A 15,760-nucleotide genomic window follows, 5' to 3' on the forward strand; every position below is an offset into this window, starting at 1 on the left:
CTCATTACAGCATTAGAGAGCATTTCACAATTCGTTTTGCCAAGTTAGCAACAGCAATCATTTCACACGAGTTCATATGTTTGTGAGCCTAACATTCAAATGTGCCCCTTGATGTGATATATTGCTCATATGATCCTTCTACTTCTAGAATGTGCTAAATTACATCAGCCTATTGAGCCTTGTAGATGGAGATATCTGGAGCTCCACGAGAAATCCATAGTGGAGCTGCATGCAAACGCCACAATATAGGGGACTGTCAGGGCATGTGACGGGACCTCCCATGGCCCAGAACAGAGTGTGACTAGGGTTCCCTCTGGCCTTATCAATTCTGCTCCTGGATCAATGGTACTTAGACTTCATCACCTTTAATGTGTGGAGCAGGAGGTACAGGCAGCATAGCTAAGTACCTAAAGACCTCAGTGGGCACACAGGCTGCCTCCCAGTCATGGAAAAACACATGTTCTTGGTCAATGTATCGACCAAGAGCATGTGAAGACCGTATCACACATTTTTGTCTTCTAAGACGCTCGGTGAGGGTAACACATCAAAGCTAACAAGTGTAATGAAGAGTGAGAGTGCCAAGATGTGACTGCTTGTACTGATTTCAGTGACTTTTATTTAAAAACCTGTTAATTGTATTAGTTCTCAGAGATCATATGCCAGTGATGTTAGGAGCTACATACTGCAAACGTCCTCATTCACACAATCTGATCTATTCCTACCTTTGGTGGCTACCCGAACACAGTCGATTTTGGTCTCCTGCACAAACAGATGCATTGAAGGAGGAAACGGGAGGAGGAATGAGGAAAAAGGAGAGGATTAGAGATTATTATGACACACATGCGCAGACTTGAGACACACACTTATGGAAGCAACAACACCTATCTAAGAACCCATGGTTACAACAAAACAGCTCGGTCAGTTCCACGCTGTCCCCTATCATCTGTTGAGCTCAATGACTGTGACACAAAACGCAGTTAGGCGAGAGAGCCTACAGCACAGATTAGTGGTGCTGAGCTGCTGATTTGTCAGCCAACAGCGATCTGTCGGCAGCCTGCGGCTCAAGGTGGTCAGCCACTGTGGAGAAACCAGAGCCCTGTGACAAGCGACACCAACCCAGCATGCAGGGCTCCAAAATGACACGTCAGGGAGCCTTTCTGAATATGTAATGGAGTTTCAGCTCTGACAACAGCCTTCAACAGTATAGAAAAAAACAAAACAAAACACTGTTCTCGCTGTTCTGGCAGAGAAGTTTGTTGTCAACAATGGTCTGGTGAACAGGAAAAAGGACACAGACAGGAACAGGGAGGCAATGAGTAATACAACACAAAAGACATGAGTGCTGTGTCCCTGTGGTTGACCCAGCCGAGCTGTCCAATGAGCAATGAGCACATGTGGGAGAGACAGCATTTAGAGGCCAAGAGAGGCATAATGAAGAGAGGAGAAAAAGGAGAAAAAATCATTCCTGCCTGTTCATGTGATCCTGGGTGCATGCGTATTCACATTACAGCAGCTTTTAAAGCTGTCCGATGGCCCTTTTGTTGAAAGCAATATTACAAGGTGTTACATTAGATTTTTATTTCAATAGAGGGCCACAAAAATACATTGCCTGGATGGCACTCACCTTCTCTAAGTGCTAATTTTGTTTGTGAAGACCAAACAAATCACTCTAACATCATTAGAAATTAATTAAAGCTTGCTGTAGTATCCATTGACAGTAATGGCTTAATGAAAAAGAGTGCATTTAACCATTGCAAATTAAAACATCGAATATAAAAATAATGTCAGCGATGTCTCCGTCACAGAGACGGAGCTTTGTGCTGTGTCAACCAGGGGCTCTTTCATTTTGTTTGTTCAAGGAAGAGCACTATCAGCCAATTCATACTACTCACCGAATCGCCCTGGAAAGTTTCACACCACCAAAGCTTTATTCTCAAGAGCAAACTCGCTAATTGGATTCAGCCCTGTCGCACGTGCTATTTCTATTGCCTCCTTAAAGACGTGCTGGTGTTTCTCAAGAAGGCTCTTTATGGTGATTCTCAGTCAGGACCACAATCGGTGGGGCTCTTGAAGTCGCTATTGAGCTGTCTGCCGTGGCTTCGTGGAGGGAGGGCCCCGCCAAGTGCCACTTGATGACAGAGGCTGCGACCTGTACGATCGGTAATCCCGTTGTTGTTGCCTGCCTCCCACACTTAGCTACCGCTGGGACGACTGCCTCTCTTAAATGCCGTTGATCAAAGGCTCGTCTGGCATTTGGCATAAAGCTCCATCGGAAAAGGCAGGAGAACAGGGCAACAGTAATGGGGGAAGAGAGCACATCACCACATATCGCTCTGTATTCCAAGCTTGACCCTGCTGTAGCCTATTAAGAGTGCAGACAGTGCTGCTGGTGCACCCCACCAGAGTACTGACACGTCTGTCAGAGGCCAAATGCAATTGTGCTGCTGCGTGCATGTGTCTGCCTATGTGAGCAGTTACTCTGTAGCGTCAAGGACTTCTGTACTCAGCCACCTCAGTCCCTCTCAGTCACCTAGTCAATCAATCTGTCAGTCAGCCAATCATTCTCATTAAACCGACCATAATATTTAGCATTGTTTCATGTACACTTTAAAGTGGATATGCATATGATTAAACTAAAACGGCCTGGCTTGATTAGGCAGTGTGTTACAGTGAGTCCTCTGTCTACTTTCACACCCCACGTTCGAATTCAAGCTGTATGTATGGATGTTTCAAGTGTTTTCTGATGTAGGTGCTTGAGGTTTATTAAATTAAGTGCACAAATTAGATGTTCTCTCGACTATGCTTATCCAATGGTGTCGTTGCTGAGTTGAGACAGTGCACTGTATTTAATTATTAGCACAGCAATGTCAGACATGCGGTGCTGTACATGTAATCTAGAGAAAGTTAAACTCACAAGTGCTGGCATTACCTCTCTGCATTGTCATCTCTGTTATGTGTGGGAGAGACAGCATTTAGAATAATACCACAGTGCAAAGATACTCCATCACTAGTAAAAGTAGCAAGCACTCACAAAAGTAAAAGTACCGATTATGTAAAGCATTATAACACTAGATTATTGTTGCTCCTAGACAAACATGTATGTGGCTCTTAAATGTTGAACTGATTGGAGTTTTTATAATGTAAAATCTTAATTTGAAATAATTAATAAGAATCAACGACTGCCAAATAAATACAGTGGAGTAAGTACTACATGTCCCTCTGGTAGAACAAAGCAACATAAAATGGAAATAATAAAGTAAAGGACCTGATAATTGTACTTCAGTGCAGTATTTGAGTGAAGGTACTTAGTTACTTTTGTGCAACTGTAACTGAAATTGCACAAATTGAGTAAAAACTTCAGAAATGCCCACCCCGTTGGCCGTGCTGACAGCCTGGTAGTAGATGCTGTAGCTTTTCTGAGGCAGCAGCGGAGCGTTCCAGTAGCCGTTGTAGGTCTTGTTGTCCCCCACAGTGAAGGGCTGGGGCGAGTGGATGCCGGCGGCGGGGAACTGAGCGGTGAAGTAGTACTGGGAGTTTAGAAGTGTGGCGTTCTGGAAGTGTATAGGTACTGGGTAGCAGCGCAGGATTTCGGCTGTGCCTCGTGCTCTGCGTGGACGTTCCTCCTCCACCACCACCTGGTACGCACTACAAACACAGGACACAAACAGAATTAACAGATTCCAATGGGCCAAAGAGGCACTTGCAGAAAACTATTGGCAAAGCAAAACGGTCTATTTTTCCTGTTAGCATTATAAAGTATAAAAAAGCCTCTTTATGAATGGCACAGAAATGTGTCCAAATCTCAGAGAACACCAAGTCTCTAGAAATGAATCTTTATGTAGATGTGCAATTGAGGAGATTTCTTGAATTGATAATATATTTCTCATCACTTCAGATCAACTCAAAGGTTTTAAGGCGATACTATGATATAGTACATGTATCATGTATACTTGCTCATCTCAAGACACATTATAAATGCATGACTAAGAGTGTGTGTAAACATTTGGTTCCCTGGCAGTTTCCTTTTAAACGCAACATCTTTGTGCGTAATGTCAACAGACACTGAGATGCACTTTTACCGTGTAGAATAGATCTAAAAGAGCACAACATTTCGAAAGCTTTCTTTGATTTCTTTTGACGTATTCAAGTTACAAAAACAAGCTGCAAGCTCAAAATTGGAATTGATTATCTTAAGCAGCGCTATACATGAAGTTTCACGCTCTTACTCTTTCTATAACTGCTTGACCCAGTTATAGTAAGAGTAGAAGTGTGAAGCCTCTCCCACCAATGACATCACCAGAAAGAACTGACTGAAAATGAAAAAATGCATCAAAGACAAGAGTAGCAGAGGAGGGTTAATGACGTGTACGCACATTAATGTACATTTCAGTTTATGGTCATAAACGACTTATTTTTGTTAAATAATCCAAAAAGAACTCCTTAACAAATTCACTTGTTTATCTAAATGAATGAGACAGACTCAAAAATACAATGCAAGATAAATGAGCAGTGACACAAGACAGGGCCTGAGGTTATTTGCATTTTCATTATTCAACAACTGAAAAGGTTAACGGCTCTTTCCATTTCCTCTCCATCCGAGCCTTGTGTTTAGCTAGATCAAAACTGCAGCCCTCTGTGCCTCTGACAGAGATGACATTGTCTCTGCGGCGGCCACTTAGCTTGAGGGGGAGACTGACTGTCTTATAGACGGTCATGTTAGTATGCATCTCGCATCAACCTGTTAAATCTATCGAGTCGCTGAGCGACAAAGAGTCTGTTTACAGCTGCCACGGAGAATAACCAGCCATGATTGGGGACTAGCGTTCAATTTCCAAAAGGGCCATGCAAACAAGTTATTATTTCAGAAGAGGGAGCAAAGTTACACTGCTCAATGAATGAATGCATGAAAGCATTTATGAATCAATCAATATCACGAGACATTCTCTGGTTTCCTAGTTTTGGAAAGCTGATTTCTGATTTTTTAACAAGTATGTTTGCCAATAAAAAAGTAATGAATAAATAATTTGCACATTATCAAACAAAATATTTATTTAAAGTTACCCCGTGAAGTTTTTCTTTACTATCAGTATTTTAAGTTGGTGGCAGCAAGGCAGTGAGAAAGAAGACTGCTAGTTGGCAAACATGGATGTAAAACGCTGCACAATTTACAAAAAAGAATCTGCTTTGCAAATGGCTACAAATGGGGGAAGAAATGCATTTCACATGTTTTTAGACCCCTAGGACACACACAACAAATGGTACAGACATGTAGTCTATATTTGGAGATATGATGTGCACAATGACATCCAATCCATGCATTTACACCTGGTATCATTAAGCTTTCTTGTTAACTTGGTTCTTCCCGCATTGTAATTGGATCTTAATATGCAAATTAGTAATGTCATTCATTTTTAAATCCTTTTTTGTGAGGGATGACTTAGTTACTGCTGCTACAGTACATATAGCTTTTGCTGGGTTTGCTTAAGCCAGCAAGAAGAGCCAGAGTTAGGTGGCTAGTTGCTGGGCACCCATTTTCTTAAGAATGCAGTCACCCTCTATGGATTTACACCTGGCGCCAGGTCACAATGAAAGCCAGATCTCTGGATGATCCAGTCGCAATCCCATCACAATGCATGCATGCAGGCAGAGTACAACTGTCATTCATAACATGTTTTTTTTTTCCTTGTCCAGATACACTACAGATCACATTCCAAGTGTAAATGGTGTAGAAATGCAAACAGAACTTTTATTGGCTTAAAGGAAAATTCCCCAGGTCACCTTTAAGTGTCATCTTGTGGCCCATTCCTCATCTTTACAACATATCAATAATGTTTACAGCACAGCAATTTCCCTTGTACAAAGAAACAGCCTCCAGCTGTGCTGACAACAAATTAGATTGATTAGAATTTAATATGAATACATAAAAAGATAAACAAATCATGCTCATATAAATGGCTTTCTTAAAATTGTTTGCCAATTCATTAGCAAACAACCATTTCAATTACTGCGAAGAATTCATACCTATCCCATCATCCCTTTTAAGTGTTCCCTGTCTACTAAAAATTACAGTGTGTAAGATCTGGCAGGATGCAAAGCTCAAACGACCCTGAACATTTTCCCTTAGTCCACATTACTGGGACAACAAGTAGAAAAAATAGATTTGTCAAAAAATCTGCACTGTGGTGGCTGTGCTCTTAAGCTGTATAGTCACAGAACAAACAGCCATGGAGATGATCAATTGCTCCCCGCGGTTGGTACTGGATGATTAAGTGTCCCCTTGTGTGTACAGCATGTGCTCTTTAACCCTACAGTTTATCATAAGGTGCTTGCAGTGTCATTAGAAAATCCCCCCTTGCTCTTGGTGGGTGTGTCCCAATTCCTCAGAGCTCTCCTATTTAGTGCTGGGTTGGGAGGTGATGAAATATCTAATCCTGCTGAGAGTCAGCAGGAGAAATCAGACTTTAATTACTGTCTCCTATTGAGAGCAGAGGTCAAAGGGCAGGCAGCGACAGTACATGGGAGCCCCTTAAGTAGCTGCAGAGCTGCAGAGAAGTGAGTGATGAGGCTGCGACGCGACCATTTAAAATGATATCTGCTGTCAATCATATTACAGTACCGATCTGGTTTAACAGATAAACAACACTTGTTTTACTTGTTGTTTTAGAATACATCCTTAAAAAGACTTTCCAGGTCTCTATTATTATTTCACAAACCAGGTACGCCTTGTTCAAATTCTGGCCACAACAACTCACAACTGTTTTTGTTTTGCTTTGCTGTAGCAATGTACTCTTACTCAGAGGTTGCCCATATCAGTACTTTATATTCCAAATCAATCTGCAGATAGTGAAATAAAAACAAAAGCTGGCTTTCCCCCCAGGTGGCTCCTTATGATATGATGATGTGGCTGTGCCATGACTTAATGATAGACACAGTATGAATAGTACTTCCTTTCCTCAGGCAAAATACCAAGTGCCAAAGGCTATGAGGCTCCAAGGGTAAGAACTCTTATAATGTGGAAATCTGAACCGCTGCATCTCTCCCACACAATATTCACTGCAGCAACTGAAAACTAGCTCACAATAAATTTGCAATTTAATAGAACTGTTTTCTTCATCTTTGTAAGTGATAGCGACAATAATACCCACTTTACTGGTTTCACTTTGCGGAAACTTCTCGTAGGGCTATAAAATGTTTAAAGAAGCACACTTCCTCTGTGTTTGAAAAAGATACTATTTTCACCTCAAGTGCTTTTAGAATATAAAACTGAATCACGAGTTTAATGTTGGACATTTTAAAATGCAATGCTTCTTTTTTCCTGTAATTACTGCTGTCATGTTAATGTGCTTTTCAGCAGCTGACACCTTGTCACCTCATGCTGAGTTCACAATTTACATTATGAGTCATTTTGACAGACCAGAGTCATTTAGTCATATTCTTGATTTAGTATGACATGAATGAGCAACAGAAAAAAAACAACAACAAACAACAGATGAGCAATAACAGCTTGATATGAAGAATAAAATCCTTCATAGTTGTTCTGAAACCAACCAGGGAATTGTGAGTTACTTGTATTTATACTGATAATGATTATCCAGTGATTAGTAATTTACTCAAGGGGCAATACCATACCAAGTAAAAAAAGCATTAGCAACAAAAATAAAAATCTTAGAGACTCGAAAGTACAAGGATGCATTATGTCAACGTTGGGCTGTCCCTGTCTTTATGTTATTGTATAATTAGCATTGCTGCATCTATGTAAAAGGTACTTTAATGTTGTAGTTGGTTGAGGTGCAACTAATTTTCCTCATCTCTTATAAACTGACCATATTATTTGCATATAAAACCTTAATCTCAAAAGTGTTAAATAAGTGTAGTAAAATGCATAATATATCCTACTCGTATGTAATGGAGTATAAGTATTAAGTAGCATAAAATGGCACAAGAAAGTTAAAAATTATACTTAATTACAGTATTTGAGGTAATTTACATAGATAAGCAGGTTCAGCTAAATGTTAGTTATGAATCCTGGTAATGGCCAAGTACACCTTCACAAACATACAGATTCAGGAGAGGAAACCCACAGCTTCTACCACATATCTCTGTGAAAGCTACATAATTGTACTCATTTCCAAAACTGCTGAAATCATCTTCATCTTCTCTCCCTGAGCACAAGATGGAAAGACAAGGAGAAAAAGAAGAATGTGGGGAGAAGCTGTCTGAGAAGAATGGTAAAAGCTGTTAAAAGCGGTCTGCCAGAGGGGCCGGCAGGGCAGACCTGTATTCCTGCAGTAGTGGTGCAACCTGAGCTGACACCAATTAGGCCTCCTCCAGCCTTGCTGCCCGATAGATTTCAGCTCTGCCGCCATGTGACGCCAACCAATTATGGCGGATTGACTCGGAATCGACTGGATTGTGACCTGAAACTCAGATTTATTTTTCATGTGGGCTGATAGCGGGAGAACTCCAGGCTGTTTGAGCAGATGAGGGAAGGGGTATGGGGAGCATTTCAATCACTGTCTCTCTCACTCTAATGCTAATCGGTTGGCTCTCGATGCCTATATGTCTGATTTAAGAGCCGTTGTAAGTAACACACTTCTCCTGACCCAGCATCCTCCCTCCATGCGTCTGTCTTCTTATTCTTTATATTTCCCTGGTGTCCATGAAGCTATAAAGCAAACAAATTAGGAGGTGCAATAGATTACATTTGCCATTAAATCGTAAAAAGCATTGAGTTGTGTCACGTTTAGGCACAGTTATTAGCGTTTGCTATGCTGTGATCAAAGAAAGTTAGTGTTTATTTTAGGACTGTAGAAAATCACTTTCACTATCACTGCTTTCAGACCATGGTTGAGCTCAGATAATCTGATGCTACAGGGTAGAAACTCCACTGTTTCCATCAATTTCCTCAATATGTTACTTTCAAGGCCGGAAACTGCTGTATTTTAGACGTTTTTCTGTTTATGTATTTGTGTGTGAGCTTGCTCAAGGCAAAGGTTATGGCAGGAACAGAGAGAAGAGCTGATTTAGTGGTGTGAATGATAAGGGAAGCATCTCAAATCATTTATTTCTGCCGAAGCATGTAAACATTTATTTTGATGCTACGGAGTGAGGAGGCGTATTCTGGCCCTGACGAGGGGCCATTTCAAACATTAGTTAAACACGACATGACTGATAGACAGTTCACTAATCCTCTTAAAGGAACAGTGTCCCCTCTGGTAAAAATTGTTCCCGGCTACGCGTGTCGTCCCCAGAGATTAGAAGCCAAATCCAAGTTGGAAATGTTATACCGATTAGCAATTACAAAAATATAAAAAAAAAAAATGTACTGCCTCCCTCAGCAATGACACCGTCTGCCCAGATCCATCTAAAATGTGATTTGACTTCAGCACAACTGCAGGATGCCGAAGTGAAATGGACATTTGTCATCTGTTACGTCTTGATTTCTTTTTTTAATCAACAGCCGCTATCATGTGATCTTCCAGTGTGCTCCACTTCCTGTATTACAGCAAAACATCTGCTGTTTGAAACTCAAATGTCTGGAGCTCTATTACCTCCCAAACCCAATCAGCGTGAAAGATTGCGTTATCAAATCAAGCTTCATGCTGCTCTGCTCTGCAGTGCTGCAGATCAGTGTTCTCCCTTGTCAAATCCCTATTTCATAGGGGCTTTAAAGCTGATTTCATAAAGTGTTCGATGTCAAAATGAGCTACCCACCACTCCGGAGAAGTGATGGCTACTCTTGCAACATGAGCAGCAGCATAAAATTAAATCTAACTAAGGTGTGAAATTTATGTCCTTGGTTGACAAAATGCTAACTTTTCAAAAGACTGACTGGATCAGCTATGCTTCCAAGTTTTTGACTTCAGGGACTCTTTCCAGTATTCCAGGTTATGGAACAGTCTGGAAAAGCATCTCTTTATATGTGCCTCTACTGAGAATGTCACTTATTCATGCGCCTCAACCCTCTAACCCCAAAAAGATTAGAGATGTTGTTATTTTTTCTTAGGAAATTCAGATGACTACGTTTATCATTATTGGCCAGACAGCAGATCCCAACAGACCGCCTAACCCAACTCCTCTGAATATAAGCTACTTTACAGTCACCGTAAATTTTCAAAGGCATCATGTGTCACTTGAGGTAGAGGTGGAAAACACCTTCAAAAGCCTGCCAGTATCATCTTGGGCCTGCATCATAATTTCTCCTGTTTGCCGCCCTCTACCACCACCTTTCTTTTGCAATTCTTATTTTTTGAGACATCAGGCGCACACATGAAGGCAGCATACTGGCCTTTCTGTCCTGCGAGATTTCAGAGAAGTGTGGAGGTGGGCAAAAATGTGTACCTGAAAACACCCAAAGTTTAGATGTGGAGAGTCTCTGCTGTGATCAAAGGATGCTTCAATTATTACTGAGGTGTAGTTGTGCCATGTAGTGAACCCCACTGATGAATGGTGATGGATTTTTTTTAATGGATTAACCTGAGAGTCTCATTAAACATAGATGATCCCTAAAACTAAATGTCTGCATCAAAACACACCTTTTTTCCTTATTTAACAATAAACGAGCCCTGACGTCGGATAGACAATCGCAGTGTTTAGGATTAGGCTGTGAAGAATTAGCAGAGTTAAGTCTCAGATGAGTAAAACAGAACGAAGTGGGTCTCAAACTGAAGTTCATATCTCCAAAGACAAATCTCTTTCATCTGGATGCGAGGAGGTGAAAATGCCTTCCAACAGTAAACAAAAGAGGAGCCCAGCATGCTAATTAATGGAAGCTCAGATTCACAACAGTCTGTTAATTATAATTAGGGGTTTGTAATTAGCCCACTGAAAGAATGGCAGCCTGAGTAAGGCCTTCTGAATTGTACCTGCGAGAAGATTAAAAAACGATCACTCTGTCTTTCCTGCTCAGGCCTCTCCATTTGGCGCTGGGCATTAATCTGGGCAGCTGCACATATGGTAAACATGAGCTGACAAGCCTGACTAAAGATCTCCAGGCTGTAATCTTTAAAGGACTCAGATGAGTTGATAGTGTAAAATTGAGTTTTACAGCAAGCACAAGTGTTTATCACTCCCCATATGAAGAATTTAACCCACTCTCTCAGGGTCCTGGTGGCTGAACAGACAAACCACTGTAGGCGAGAACATAAACTGGTATTAACACAACTCATGAAATACAAATGACTTTAGCATTTTCTTTAATATCGGATTGCCCAATTAACTACGTACCATCCTTTGATAAACATTAAGTTGACAGGAGCCATCTATAAGAGTTTACCATGACAAAAAGTCAGACTTTTGCCCTCAGACAGAAGCCGTCCTTATGGAGTTAATTGTGTTTAATGGGTCTGTTTGTGTTTGATGTTTTTTTTTAAACTCTGTACCCCCCAACCAAAGGTAGCAATCTATAGGAATAGTTTGACATTTCGGGAAAAATGTTAATTTGCGTTCTGCAGAGAGATGAGTAGACCGATACCACATTCATGTCTATCTGTTAAATATAAAACTACATCAGCTCACTAATTGACACATTAAATCTCGTTTGTGCTGGTAGGTGATTTTTTTTTTTTACACCTTTAGGCAGCGCTGGGCTCGCTGATTCCTTCCGCTTCCAGGGTTAAGCTAAGCTAATTGTCTCTGGGCCGAAGCTTCATATTTAACAGATAGTCTTATCAGTCTTCTTATCCCACTGTCATCAAGAAAGCAAATAAGCATATTTCCAAAAATGTTCTTATATCCCCTTATTATGCGGAGAGTGTATTCTCAACACACCACGCTGTTTACTAGTTTTGGAAGTTTTACCATGAGGCAAAAACAGTTTAACACTTTAAATTGTCAAGCTAATAAAGTACCTTTATCCCTTACCTTATATTACAACTTGATTTACTGTTGTGTCATTTATGTTTGCATCAAACATTACAAAATGGTTTCATTTTTTGAACTTGAAAATGCACATACGCACCGTACAAACAAATACTGCAATAAAATCAAATGTATGGAAAGGACTTCGGTACTTACGGAAAGAAAATAATTGGTTCAGTGAAGGCTGCGCTAATACTGAATTAACTGAATAGTGGTCTAGCTCAACAACTAATACTTACAAAAAGAACGAAGATCAAGCAAGCAGTATTCCTGCCTGAAGCCTGCAGTGGCCTTGGGCAAACCAAAACGATAACTTTTGCCCAACAACTTGGCATTTAAACTGAACAGCTGTACTGCTTCCCTCATAAATGACTAATAAATGCAGCATCAAGACGGTTGAAGCCCTTCGTTCCCCAGAAGCCTGTGGTGGCTTGGGGTGGACAGCTCAGTACATGAAAGACATGTAAAGAAAAGAGATCCTGAAGCCAGCCTTGGCTACACTGGGTTTTGTTCTCATCTTCAAAGGCTATGCTTCTTTTTCACAGAATCAAAACCCACAAACAAATAGAGCTCAGAAAATGAGATACATACAGTAAGATCGTGAAATCCCTGGCAACATTCACGGTGGGGTATTGATAAAAACAAGCTCTTTGATAATTTTTTTTGTTGCCGTTAGTGGTTCCTGGTTTTTTAAATATGCTGTTTGGTTGTTTTTACTCTGCTGTTTGTGTGTGTGTGTGTGTGTGTGTGTCCGCTGGCGAGACAGACAGTCCCTAATGTGAAAGCCTACCTCACAGGAGCACCTCTGCTCTGGGCAGGTTTAAGCAGCACAGTGACCGTGCTGTCTGTTTGGTTCAAAGAGGTCTCCTGGTCATACGCCGGCATGGAAGGAGCTAAGGAGAAAACCAAACAGACAGGGGTTTTACTGCACTGCAAGGCCAAGTTCAAAACAGCTCAGTTTTGGTCAACATCAAGCCATCTTGTGTGAGTCTTTTATAGTAGCAGTAAACAGAAAAGCGCCAGTTTTCTCACTTTTGCACTGAGCACTTTGCCTTTACAGCATAACATAATTTAATCATTAAGAATAGCAACAAAAGAGGAGTGAAACATTTGCTGCTGTCACAAAAGTATTCACAGAATTTGGCTGAAAGAAAGTAGGCAAAGTAGTGCACATTTATCAGAATGAGAAACTGTAGAAATTAAGTCATCATCTAAATAAATTTCATAAGACCACACTAAAGACCAAACCAAAAGCATCCAAACACACCCCTTGTCTTTGGCTAATCAGACACTATTGCTAAATTCTAATGTTCAGACCAAATAGCATTGAAATTAACGAACTAAACACCTGCTGGTTCAGTGATATTATGTGTTATTGGAGCTGCACACACACACACACACACACACACACACACACACTGGTGTAGGTAAAGTAAAACCAGTGCTGTTTGGTTGAGTCACATTTTCCATTCACACATTTGGACATAAAGAATCCTTGCAGCAGTACAGTCTGCGGCACACTACTTATTCAACATCATCCACACACTAAGTGGCCATGCTTTTGACCCCACTGACCTGAAATCTTGGTGGTGAACTGGGTGATGATAGGCGGGCCATAGCCCTTGGCTGTGCTAGCGCGCAGGGTGAAGGAGTATGTAGAGCCTGGGTAGAGGCCTGTGAACGTGTGGGTGGTCTCGTTGCCCAGCTTCACTACCTTCCCACTCTGGTTGGAGAGGTCCAGTTCAGGGTCAAAGGAGCTCACCGCCTTGTAGGAGATCTAGGAAGGAAGAAAATGAATATGCTGATAGTGGCCTCTGGTACTCTCAGCTGCTCAGCTCTCTTCAGCCAAGGAGAATTTGTATTCATTCACTGAAACCGTTTTATGTTGGAGTATTCCAAGTGGCTCTGTGAGCTAAAGTGTTTACTGTACTCCACTCATGGTGGCGAGTGTCATCCCATCTCTTTTGCCTCTGCTTTACTCAGTAATAGCAAAAGCCACAAAGAAATTTTAAAATCAGTCTTGCATTTCTTGTCTTCATGTGTGTGCTTCTGAATAATCAGCTTGGTTAGGTATACTTATACTTCAACAGTCAACATTGCACTTGTTAGCAGTTCGGGCTGGACAATAAAGTTCACAATGTAAAAAATAACATTTCTCCTTTTATTGATATAAATCATTATATGGAAAATATATAAATATCTTTTTGCTAGTTTTAGATTTTTAGAGCTGGTAATGTAAGTCGGCTGGTCCACCACTGTGGACAGTCCAGACTGAAATATATCAACAACTATTGAATGGATTGCCATAAAATTTTGTATGGTCCTTTGAGGATGCACCTCACTGACTGTGGCGATCACCTGACCTTTCCTCTAACGCCACCAGTTGGTTAACATAGACAACTTGTGGATGGATTGATATGAAATTTGGTACGAGCATCCGTGTTCCCCACAGGCTAGATTGCAATAACTTTGGTAGTGCATTACCATTCAATTGAACACCATCATTACTGAAAATGTTATTTTGTCCAATACTTCAGGACCAAAATTCCGACTTTTCTTGTTTAATTTAGAACAAAATACCTGCAAAATTAATGACATTACGACCAGCCTTAGCTGACATGTATGTTTAGAGCTAATTAGTAAATATTAGCATGCTAATGTGCTAGACTAGGACTGTGAAGATGGTCAACAGTATACCTGCTTAATACCAGTGATTGTGGGCATGTTAGTATGCTGACAATGGCATGTAGCCCAAGTACAGCCTCACATAGTCACTAGCATAGCTGTAGGGCCTTGGTGTTAATTACAATTTGCCTGGAATACATTGACTTGGACAGTAAATTTTGTGCAACAATAAGATGAGTTGAGCACATTATCACATAATATTGAATTATCTGACAAAACGACATGCGTCATGTTGGGTAGTCCAGAACAATACAAAAGTTTTAAATTGGTTTCATTAACTTCTCTGTACTTCTCAGTAAAGCCAAATAAGGCCACAGTGAAATCATCAAAAAGTATTATGTTGAGAAAAGAAGCACTCACTTCTTGTATGAGCTTCTGACTTCATGTCAACGCGGCTTTATTCTGGCATTTCCAAAATTAGTGGAGTACAAAAGGTCTATGGAGAGCAGCTGTCTCATAACAGGGGCTAGATTCTACTGCAAGAGGAGAAGTACTTATTTTCAAGCAAGGCTGAAGCAAGTTTGTGGTTTCAAGGAGAGAGGAAATGCACTTAATGTATTCCTTCTCCATTAATAAACAGAGAGCTCTGGAGGGAAGCATTAAGGTGAGTGTTTCTGCTAATACCATTTTGAATAACTGTAAAGTCCCACTTTAAGAAAATGCCTCTGCTCGTAAAGGAAAAACCTCCATTATAATTCCAATTAAGGAACACAAAGGGAGTTAGGAGTGCTGCATAATTTGTGTCCATCAAGTTTTGAAATGCTTCGAGGCCTTCTCATTTAGTCTTTGTCTGTGAAATGAGTACGTGATGCCAAATCCTATATCATAACATTTCAGGGAGAGGAATTTGAAATGACTTGTCAACACTGGGCACATGGACAGATTTTTACAATTATAATGGAACTGACTAAGAAAAATAAGAGGATATATGAGCAAATTAATTTGGACTTACTTGTAACTATTACTCGATCTGGTATATTAAGCTCCTCAAGAATAGCCTCTATTTACATATTTCCATTTTATGGAGCTAAATGTCAAAGTTATTATGCATTCATAAAATATAGATGCTGGAAATAATCTCCAGCACTTTTATTTGTAAAATAATGAAGACAGCTGAATGAGTGGGACAGAAAACCAACCTTAGCTTTTATTTGCAGAGGACTTATAACCTTCTTAGGCAGATCTACAGCAAGTATTAATAATCTAATTCTAGGGC

The 15,760-nt window shown here is 40.6% G+C and overlaps 1 protein-coding gene across 1 annotated transcript in view; it reads right to left on the reverse strand.

The window, feature by feature from the left end:
• Window positions 1-15,760, reverse strand: part of LOC139214775 (receptor-type tyrosine-protein phosphatase mu-like) — a 143,774-nt gene that overhangs the window by 49,841 nt on the left and 78,173 nt on the right. Inside the window, exons 10-13 of the mRNA XM_070845697.1 lie at window positions 13,435-13,636; window positions 12,650-12,752; window positions 3,372-3,645; window positions 723-759 (exon numbers count right to left, since the gene is read on the reverse strand). Coding sequence (XP_070701798.1) covers window positions 723-759; window positions 3,372-3,645; window positions 12,650-12,752; window positions 13,435-13,636 — 616 coding nt within the window. The remainder of the gene's footprint in view (window positions 1-722; window positions 760-3,371; window positions 3,646-12,649; window positions 12,753-13,434; window positions 13,637-15,760) is intronic.

The sequence above is a fragment of the Pempheris klunzingeri genome, chromosome 15, assembly GCF_042242105.1.
Source record: "Pempheris klunzingeri isolate RE-2024b chromosome 15, fPemKlu1.hap1, whole genome shotgun sequence".
NCBI classification, from domain to species: domain Eukaryota; kingdom Metazoa; phylum Chordata; class Actinopteri; order Acropomatiformes; family Pempheridae; genus Pempheris; species Pempheris klunzingeri.